The 11,295-nt window shown below is 41.1% G+C and overlaps 1 protein-coding gene across 1 annotated transcript; it reads right to left on the bottom strand.

Annotated features, from left to right (window-relative positions):
* Positions 1-529: 529 nt before the first annotated feature.
* Positions 530-1,474, bottom strand: LOC121169988 (olfactory receptor 1E5-like). Its single transcript, XM_041000839.1, has one exon. It carries the CDS (start codon positions 1,472-1,474, stop codon positions 530-532), a length of 945 nt encoding a protein of 314 aa, XP_040856773.1.
* Between the last annotated feature and the right edge of the window lie 9,821 nt (positions 1,475-11,295).

Genomic DNA, 11,295 nt, shown 5'->3' with positions numbered 1-11,295 from the left:
TCAGATCCATTAAAGGTGATAATGAGAGAGAGAGAGAGAGAGAGAGAGAGAGAGAGAGAGAGAGAGAGAAAAGAAGTATAAAAGGTGAATGACAGACTAATGTGAATACTCTACAGAGAGACAAGCAAAGATAATAACTGAGCAACAACAAATCCAGCCTAGAAGCAGCAGGAGACTGGACTGATGGCTCTCAGTCCATTTGTCATGGGAGGAGAGAGTCTCATTTAAACTGCAGTTTTACTTTAAAAAGAATACATAGTAAGTTAGTGGATTTCATAACAAGTGGCAGAAATTCAGTTAACAGATTGTAAGGTATGGCTTCTCAATGGGACCTGAAATTCACAGAGAGAAAAGCTTTCCTAGCTTGTCATGGAACACCCCGTCCCAGTCCAAGGACACAGTCACTTCGCCTTCCTCCCCTTTATTAACAGACTACAACACAGTGCCCAACTGCAACAGAAAATCCCATGGCAGTGAAGCATAAGCCAGTAACAATATTTAAGTATGTTTATCGATGGAATCCACCAGGCTACCAACATAGACAGAAGATTTTCTTTTTACAAACTCTTCCCAGGGCTCCCTTGATGTCTCGGTTCCTCAGGCTGTAGATGAAGGGGTTCAGCATGGGAGTCACCACAGTGTACATCATGGCTGTGACAGTCTCATTTGCAGGAGAATTGTCAGTTGATGGGACTAGGTAGAGACCAATAATTGTGCCATAGAACAGAGATACCACAGACAGGTGTGAGCCACAAGTGGAGAAGGCCTTACGGATGCCCTGTGCAGAAGGGACCTTGAGGATGGAGGACACAATCCCTGCATAGGACAAGGTGATGAGCAGGAATGGGATAACAAGAAAGATATATCCTATGAAAACTACCCAAAATTCATTAACACTAGTATCAGAGCAAGATAGTTTCAGCAGAGCAGATATATCACAGAAAAAGTGGTGGATCACGTTGTCTGCACAAAAAGAAAGTCTGGCCATGAGCAGGGTGTGCAACAGGGGAGGGAACATGCTCAGCACCCAACACAGCACCACGAGGGTGAGACAGAGCATGGGGCTCATGATGCTGGTGTAGTGCAGGGGGAAACAGATGGCCACATAGCGGTCATAGGCCATGGCCACAAGGAGGAAATTTTCCAGACTTCCGAATAACAGGAAGAAGTACATCTGGGTGAGGCATGCTGCATAGGAGATGGATGGGACTTCACAGTTCATGATCTGTAGCAACTTGGGCATTGTGATAGAGGAGAAGCAGAGGTCAGAGAAGGACAAGTTGCTGAGAAACAAATACATGGGAGTGTGGAGATGGGAGTCCAGTATAATGAGGACGATGATGATGAGGTTTCCCAAGACAGTGATCAAGTACATGGCCAGGAAGAGGACATAGCACAGGTTTTGGTACTCTGGCTGGATGGGGAGGCCCAGGAGGAGGAACTCTGAAATGACACTTTGGTTACTTCCTGACATGATGTGTGGACAATGCCTTTGGGAAGAAATAATAGTGTTCTTTAAAACTTGAATTTGAAAAGCAATCAATTTAGGGTACAAACTCAGCTACTCTGCTAAAAGATGTTCTTCTTTCATCCACATTGCAATCATAATAATCTCTCTACTCCTCTTGCACACAATTATAATCCCTAACCTACATCTTTTCTTCACTTCTTTTTCACATGCTACATTGTTCCGTTCTTTCAAAACCAATCCAATCTATTCAGTCTGAGGTATCACATCTATTTGTATTCCTCCTAACCAGTCATACTCAAAGATACGGTTAGCTCCACCTCTGTCAGTCTCTTACATGTTAATCTCCCTCAGGGTTTATTTTCATAAACACTATTCTCTTATCACCATGCACATCCACAAATAACCCTATCTCCTCCACTGTTCAGATGACCATTTAAATATCCACATGGACATCTTTCTTCCCACAGAACTCTGGATCCCACTGTTCAACGATCATCTTGCTAGGTATGGGATCACAGGCATCGTGAGCTCAGCAAGTCCCAAATGAAACTCAAGGTCTCACCTGTTCCTTCTCCCAGGCTCCTCCTCCTTTGCTCTCATATTTCAGGAGAAGCTATCCAGAATCAAATCAAAAGCTACTGATTTTAATTTCATTTGTTCCTTCTCTCACCACCACCTCCAATCCAGCACATCCTACAGATGTGACCCTGAATTCTTATTGTGGTTCGTACACTGTATGCAACTACCACAATCCCAGACCAAGCTGACAACTTACCAGGACACTTTAACAGCTTCTCAATTCATATCTTTGTTTTAGGACAATCCTCTTCCAAAAAACCATGTTTTCAAACTGTGTAGTTCCTGGTGCAGCAGTCCCATTATCTCTGTCCTCTTAATTAAATAGCAGAGAGTTTTAAATGCACTTGTTAAAGGCAATTTTAAAAATTAGTACATTTTTATTGCAAAATCAGTTATACAAAGAGGAGGATAGACAGAGAGGAAGATCTTCTGTCTGATGATTCACTTCCCCAGGGACTGCAATGGTCAAAGTTGCGCCAATCTGAACACAGGAACCAGGAGCTCTTCCAGGTCTCCCACGCAGGCGCAGGATGCCAAGGCTTTGGGCCATCCTCCACTGCTTTCCCAGGCCACAAGCAGGGAGCTGGATGGGAAGTGGAGCCACTGGGATTAGAACTGGCACCCATATGGAATCAGAGCTTGTTCAAGGCAATGACTTAAGGCGTTAGGCCATTATGCAGTGCCCCCAAAAATTGAGAGTTTTTTTTTTTTTTGGAATGACAGAGTCGCATAGTGAGACAGAATGAGAGACAGAGTTCTTCCATCTGCTGATTGAATCCCCAAAAGGCTATAGTAGCCAACCTGAGGTGATCCGAAGCCCGGAGCCAGGAGCTTTTCCAGGTTTCCCAAGTGAATGAAGGGTCCCAAGGACTTGGGTCAATCTTTGTTGCTGCTTTCAAGGTCATAAGTAGGGAACTGGATCAGAAGTGGTACAGCCAGGGCTCAAACTGGTGCGCAGACAAGATGCTGGCACTGCAGCGGTTTAGCTTACAGATCCATAAGATGACGATTCCATAATAAAAGCCCCTCTCATTCCTGTTTCAACAAAATTCTCTTTCCAGGGTAGGAACTGTAACTAACTACATTACCCTTGCATGGTAACTATACAACATGTTGGGCATGCAGAAAGAAGTATAATTTCTGACCTGCTAAATTCTACCTTGAATGTCTACATTCCACATAATGGTTACTTCTGTGGATCATATGCATATTCCCTGTTACAATATTTTAGTCAAATAAAGTCTAGTTGTTCATTTTACCTTTTCTTTAAAAAAAAACAATAAAATTTATAAGATCAAATTTGAACTTAGTAAAGTACATTACCATAGATAATATGAGGAGCCTTGCAGAACAGTTGAAAGCCTTAAGACACTGAGGGCCTTTGAAGAAGTGACTCCAGTCCTGGGCTGCCTGTGCACTCACAATTGAAGCCATAACCTAACTTCTCCCTCAGTTTCTCCCTACTGGCCTAGACTGCACGTTTTGGACTTCCCAGGACCCACAACTGCAGAAGCCTAAAATCCTTAGTGTCAACCTCACCTACTCCCTCATGTTCTAGCTCTCATCAATTGCCAACATCTGTTCTCTATCATCTATTTGTCTATGATCTATCATCTTTCTTCATCTATTATATCTGATGTGGTCCTGCCTTTCAGACAACCCTGACTCAAGTACATTCCATGTTGTCTGAAAGCTGACTGAGGAAGCAGAGGAAGGACACTAAGAGGTGTCAGAAGCTCCTTCCTGAAAACACCTCAGTGGGGTCAAGTGCCAGCATGTCCACTCGGCCCATGGTGGTCTTTAATTGAGGTCACTGACACTTTACACTTGGACATTAGGTTCTGGCATTACACTGTAGGAAATATCTGGAGGAACCATTCAGTGGTTCCTTCAGAAGTAAACAGGTCCTTTACTCCAAGGAGTGGGACCCACACTGGTGCCAAGAGGCTAGCTGGCAATCACAAAGCAGAGACATCCCTGGCAGCCACTGCCACTGATGATGCCATTAGTTTCATCATCTTCCTCACTCATTGGCTTAGTAGATCTCAAGCCAGACTGGGCAAAAGAATCACCTAGGATAGAGCTTACAAAGTGTGATGGCCATCCATTCACCAGGCAATCTGTTACAACACTGAATCTATTCTATTCTCTAGTTCAGATTGTGCATTTTAAGATGACACCTGATGATGACAATGCTGTGGTTCGCAGACAAGGCTTGGGTAACACGGACACACGCTGTCATTAAGCAACATACTGGTTTCCTCAGAATGACTTTATTACCATTTCTGTTTAGCTTTTTTAAAAACAGGACATTTCTGTTAAACAAACATGGAATATTAAACTGCTGTTTTAAAGCCTACCTCACATACTAGTTACTATACTGCTTTAGTACAATACTGAGAAGCAAGTATTGCATAGGAAAACGTACTTAATCATTAAAAACAGTACAACTGGCAGATTTCATTCAAACCACTAGTATAATTTCTCAAAAAGTCTTGGTGTCAGAGCAATGCAGAAGAGCACAGTTAATCATAGCCCAAGAACTACCCAGCAGAACACCAATGACTCATTAAAGGAAAACCCACTGGTTGGATATGCACAGGGGCAACCGTTCATTCCCTCTCCTGCCTAACTTACCCAGGCTGCTCAGTAGGGCCCTGACTCATGGTCCTGTGCCTTTAGTTATTGCAGTTATGTGAGATGACAGCCTATGTAAACACCACCTATGTCTGTGCCACTCCTCTCACATCGCTCATTTCACCCATCCCTGGGCCTACTGGGACCTGCAACCTGGGGGAATCCAGATCCAGGAGGAATTCATTACAGACAAAATAATTGTCCAGGACTCTCAGGGATGGAGTCTCTGAGTCCTGCTGGAGAGAGTGCTCACACTCACGGATCACACCTGACTACTGGGAAGAGCAGGGTGACGAGAGCAATGATGGTCATTTCATCATCTCTTCACACTTGTAGAGTAATCCTGTGAGGAGGGTGCTTATACTGCCATGATGAAGCATAATGGCTGGAGAACCCATAAATTAATCAGGCAACAGCATGGTTATCTTCTGAGAATTATATCTGAAATACTTAATTTTTTTTTTGCATTTTTATGAGTAAAACAAACTTTAAAGGCCCACAAGAAGCCCTCATGGGCTTTAAGCCAAACTGAAAGGTACATTTTGAAAGATTCCCAAGAGACAGTGTCTTGCAAAAGAAACAAAATTCTCTATAAATGTAATCTAAGAGAGCTAAATCTGCCTCTGGCAATGCTCAAACTTCTGTGACACCACCATATACAGAAACAGAGAAAGCACAGATGACAGAGAAAAAGTGAACTCTCTAAGATCATGTCCAATTCTACATTGAGTCAAAATAGGAAAAAAACTCAGATTCTTATCCCATTGAGTATTACCTCTTTTTCTCTCAGCGACAACTTTAGTAGCAGCCATCAGCACCACCTCAACCACTCTCCACATGTCAGATTACCTCCTGGGGTCACGTTGCCTGTTGCAACAACTAATCACAGGGCTCTAGTGGGCACTTGTAATTCCTTCCTCCACCTTCCAGTGTATGTGGCCCTTTCCTTAGGAACCTCAGCTGCATGAGGTTGTGTGTGCAGTGATATCATCCAGTCTTCATTCCCAGGGTGCTGCATCCTCACTGTTTTGGCCTTTAAGTGCTGTTATGTGTTGATGAACAGTTATTTGGGGTATGGAAGAATAAACTGTGTCAAAATGGTTCTCTGGAATTACAGATACAGTTGTGGGTATTTCCTGTCCCTCTGGTGATCAGTTTCAGCCACCCCATGTGTGAAGCAGCATGTGGTCTCATGTTGTTCTAACTAAGGACCACAAAATGACTGATTGGTAAGCTCAACTTCCAATTTATTTTGTGAACACATGGTTACCCCTTGTCAGAAGAACACTTCACTGGAAGCACACCTCTCGTGCACCATTGTAGCTTTCTCAGTCTCATCCTTTGTTTTAGCCATGGCTTCATGAGTCCTATCCAGTTCTGCCTCACTTGCTGTAATAAGATGTAAATTGACAGTATGTCCTTTATCCTTTCCCATCTGCTTCTTGTTCTCACCCTGGGGCTTCTCTGCCTCCACCAATAAGGATGTCATGGAGAATCTTCTTAGCTCCCTTTAACTATGAGGATCTGTGATTTAATTGTAGCGTCAGAGGTATGAACTGATGTGGAGTTTTGCATAAATAAATCTAGTTTGCCAAGTCCCACTAGTTTTCAACTACTTGTCTTTAAGTTTAAGACTCTTTTCTATGAATTTCCTTTGCACTTTTCTTAAAAATCAATGGATGAGGAGTGACTGGATCTATTTCTGGACTTTGTGTTCCATACTCTCAATTAGGTCTGTATTGCCATTCTTCCTCTAATACCACATTTTCCTGACCACTTTAACTTCATAATGAGTCTGAAAACGAGACAGTACGATCCTAACTGCATTCTGTTCATAAGTTATTTCTTATTTCTAGTTACTTTTCTTTCATTTCTAAATTTTATAGTCAGGTTAGCCCTCTATACACAACCTATTCAATTAGACTTTTTATTGTAATTCCATTGAACCTTTAGATCAGTTTTTGAGTATTACATATCCTACAAAATACTGAGTCTTCCAACCCAAAATAATTCCTGAAATCTTCCTAAGTTTTATTATCTCAATTTTCTTTAATATGTTTATTAGTTTTCAAGATAATGATCATACATATAAGGAGCCACCCCTTCCCCATCCAATGTTTCCCTTTCTGCAATTCCAGTCACTCCTTGTGTCGTCCTAATATTAAAATTTGAAATCATATGGTTTGGATTATGCCTCATTCTGAGGAGCATAATGAGATCTACTGCTGTCTTACTGTCCCCTACGTAGAAGTGAAACCTGTTTACCTAGTTACATTATTATATGATATGTATTATATGTAATATGAATTATATATTATATTATTCAATATTACTTTATATTTTCTATTTAAGTACTAATTCATTCTATATATTTTCATACAAATATGTATTTATTTACATGTAATTTTAAAAGATTAAAGTTGTATCCTATGACTTTTCTAAACTCATTTATTGGTTCTACCATACTTTTAGATCCATGGGATCTTACATAGTTATCGTGTTGCCTATGAGTCGAAATGAATTAATTTCATTCAGGAAAATTGCTTACATTTTAGTTCCTCTTGCCACCTCTTACTATCTGGATTTTCAATTCAAATTTGCAAACAACAGTTGAACAAATACGTTTACGTTTTGTCCTGATTTCAAGGATGAAGCATTCTATCTTACACCATTAAATATGATATTAACATCTAGATTTTTAGAAGATATTTGACAAGTTGTGGAAGTTTCTCCTAGTTCCAGTGGTCTGACAATTAGATGTAAGTTGGATAAATTGACGTAGCAGTTTTTGTCCAAGGTTTTTTCTGTCCCTGTTGAGCTGATCTTTTCTTTTTCAGAAAATGTTTACTCTGTGGTACTATGACAGCACACACACACACACACACTCACACACACACAATTACACTTTGGAATACTGCTTTCATTAATGGTCTCTGAAATTTCACACATTTTGACTATGACTATGATTTCATTTTTAGCTTACTGATACATGTAATCATTAACTTCTGTGGTTTTTTGTCAAAAATCTTTATTTGTCAGCTCCCAGGCCATGAAAGTTGGATTGTAGAGATCCAGATATCTAGGAACCCTAACAACACCTGTATCCAAGGGTCACTAAGGCCTCTTGCTGCCCATGCAGCAAAATCTGCATTGTTATAGGGCCAGAATGTCCTAAATCATTCACAGCCTGGTCCTTCCTAACTCTATAGCTTCTCCAAAACTTCATTGGCATCTCATAAAACATATGCTCCAGCTCTATAGGACTACTCTGCACTTTCTAACAGGAAACAGTAAAGTGTCCACTCATGATCTTCTCTTTACACCCCACTTTCCCCAGAGCAGAATCAGGCGACTGTAATCAGTCATCACTGCCAGACTCTAAGAGCATTTGTCCCAGAGAGGCCATGGGCAATTACTTTAACAAGTTACTCCAGGCTCTGGACTCCTCTGGGTACAGCATCCCTCAGACCAAAGCTAAGGGTTGAATGAGAGATGTCAGAGAGCTGATGTAAATGTAAGTGTCCAGAGAGACACTGGTCTATAGAAGCTGTCTCTTTCCATGCCTGGAATGAATATAGGGGAGCAGGATCTTGGGTCAGCACCCTGGAGTCCTCCTCAGAAATGCTGGGTGAGTTGGGCAGAGGGTGGATGCGCTGAGGCCTTTGGGTTTTTCCAATTGAGGATCTTAGTTTCCCAGGCTCTTGCATGTTCTCTGGGGGATAGTTCTTCACTTTCCTTCTCTACATCTCTACCTCCCAAGACTGTGCTACTATATGATATGTGTTTATTAACATTTACCAGTTGCAATCTTTATATTTGGGAAAAGTATTCAGTAATAATTACTGAGCTGCTGTAATAATGTATATTATTCCATATTCACTAGAGTTCTCTAGAAATATAAAACTAATAAATAACGTGTCTGGGCATGTGTATGGAAAAAAGAAAAAGAGAGAGACAGTGAGATAGAGACATAGATTGAGTTTTGTGAAAGGAAATAGCCCACATACCGTTTACCAACAGGTTGAATACACTGTGAGGAGGCAGTGATACACTCCTACAATCTTGAATCCAAAGGCAAGCAAGAAGCTGAATATTCTTCTTCAGGGATCCTCAAATTCTCATTCGAGGTCTGCCACTGATTCAATGACACACAGCACAGTAAGGACTATCTTGACTTTCAATTAAGATCCTTGTTTGCCTGACACAGCGCCCCTCTCTTTGAACATGTGTCACTCACACAGTGAGTAGCATTCTAAGATGAATGCCTGGTCATCTCTTTTCTAGCTTATATTGGACAAAGATTTCACCTCTGTGAAAGGTAAGGCTGCTTTAAAGGCAAAGAGAGATTATGCCTTGTTACACCCCCTGTGCCTCCCTCCACACGCTCAGCTGGTCCCACATTGACTCTTGCCTCCAGCGCTAGAGCAATATGCTGACTTAAAAATCATCATTTCTTACTCCCAAGCCTTTGAGCTTACTTGTCCTTCTACCTACACTTTCTTTCCTCTGCTCCTGTTTAACCTAGCATAGCACTCTTTGTTCTTTGTCTATATTACAAGTCACTTGCTCAGTGAAAACTTTCCTGTATCACAGACCTACTAATACAAACATTAATAACATCACAAAATGGGATCACATAATTTAGAATTGAAATTTGACCAAATTTCATACCACAGTCTATCCAAGTAAGCATATAAGATTAATCACCACATAGGCCGTGAATATCTGAGGATGAATACCAATGAATACTCAAGAAGGAAATTTTTTGTGTTTCTCTCCTCATTTATAAAATTTCAATATTTCTTTTTCCATATCAATATGAATCCCATAATAGTAATTTCAACCTCTTAATATGTAGTTTGAGTCTGTATTGTTGAAAAGAGTACAATTGTTGGGAAACTCTTGTAATTATTAGGGGTACAAAATTAGATCTGTTAACTCAGTAACAACGACAAAATTTGGCACTGAATAGTGAAGGCTGCTGAGGTCTCACTCCAGGGAGATTTTGTGGCAGTGATGATTCTAGATCCATAGAGCTGCTTTTCTGTCTAAGCTGGAAAATGCATCTCAGCTTGCAGGCAGACAGCAAACAGTAATGACACCTGAGCCCCCGGTTAGGCACCTCCCTGGTCTGGTGCACACTCTGCTACATTCACGAGGATCCTCACCTGTGTGTGGTTCACTAGATCATGAGGACATTGGATGCAAACTAATTATTCATGGTATTTGATGTTGTGACATGAGTAAAGGTTGGGGTGAAAGTATAACATCAGGTCTCCCCATGTCTGGAAACACAAGAGGGTTTAACTGAGCAAGTGGCAGGTGATATACAGGAAGAATTATTAGGATGCATTTCTCAGGGCTTTGGGCCATCCACTACTCCTCCACTGGCCAAAAGTAAGGAGTTGGGTGTGAAAAATAGAGCAGCTTGGACATGAGTTGGCAACCATATGGGATTCTGGCACATTTAAGGCAAAGATTTAGTCGTTGAACCATCCTGCCAAGCCCAAAATAATTTTTGAACGTCTGTACTGCTCCAGAAGTAGAGGAAAGAGTTAATGTGGAAACTGATAAGGGCATGAAGGGAAGCACAGGTATCATAACAAAGCATAAATTGGGCACTTGAAAGGAACCTCAACTTTAAGAGAAGTGAGAATTCCCTGAAGTACTGACCCGAAAAGCGACTGATTATCACCTCTCCCTCTTAGAATGTCACCCACTGTGTTAAGGAAGCATTCAAGCAGAAGGGTGTTCAGGCAAGAAGACAATGATATAAATTGAGAGACTTTTCCAGACATCCAGGGACAAAGAGATAACTTTCTTGTCTAGAAGTATGTGTGATATAAGAAGTGGATGAATTAGAATGAGAATGAAGAGTAGATCGAGGGCATATTAAGTTGGAGTTGACTGTGAGACAAGAACAAAGCGAAATGAACACATGTTAGTTTAGAATCTGCATTTCTTTCTCTGGAATTTGACACTGTGGAATAGGAATGATTTGAAGAGTGAAGAGGAAAGATCATGAGTTTCACTGGGAATTGATTAAGTTTCACATACCTGTGATGCACCCACAAGGCAATAATTTTGAGCAATAAGAAACAAAATTCTCTGCATTAGAGATATTTGAGTCTGATAGTCAAATGATAACCTAAGACATGGGCTAGATAAACTTGTCTTTCGGTACAAAATTACTTGGGCTATATAATTCGTATAACATTAGAGGAGGAGGATGCTTTGAAAGAGCTCACAGGAAAACCAACATAGAAGAAACAGACGGTAAGGCCAGAACAGTTACGTAACTGATAAAAACAATTCCTGCAAACAGAGTGTCCAGCATGGGGTATGGGTTTGTGTTCCTGCTTCTCCACTTCTAAGCCAGGTCCCAATTAATGGCATGGGAAGAGCAACAGAAATTGACCTGAGGGTTTTGGAACCCTACTAACCACATAAGAGAGTGGGATGAAGCTCCTGGCCCTGGGCTTTGGCCTGGGAAAACTGTATCCATTACAGCCATTGGGAATTGAATCGATACAATGAATGCCCTCTCTCTATCACTTGTTTAATGTAACTCTGATGTCCAAACAAAAATCTCCTATGAAAAAGGTACT

This window comes from Ochotona curzoniae, unplaced genomic scaffold (genome assembly GCF_017591425.1).
Source record: "Ochotona curzoniae isolate NIBS_2020 unplaced genomic scaffold, NIBS_Ocur_1.0 scaffold_2453, whole genome shotgun sequence".
NCBI lineage: Eukaryota > Metazoa > Chordata > Mammalia > Lagomorpha > Ochotonidae > Ochotona > Ochotona curzoniae.
Note: the sequence above shows the minus strand (reverse complement) of the source record. Positions and strands in the feature narration are given on the sequence as shown.

Excerpts from the sequence above, each read along its gene's own strand:
- LOC121169988 (XM_041000839.1), bottom strand. The coding sequence starts at position 1,474 with ATGTCAGGAAGTAACCAAAGTGTCATTTCAGAGTTCCTCCTCCTGGGC.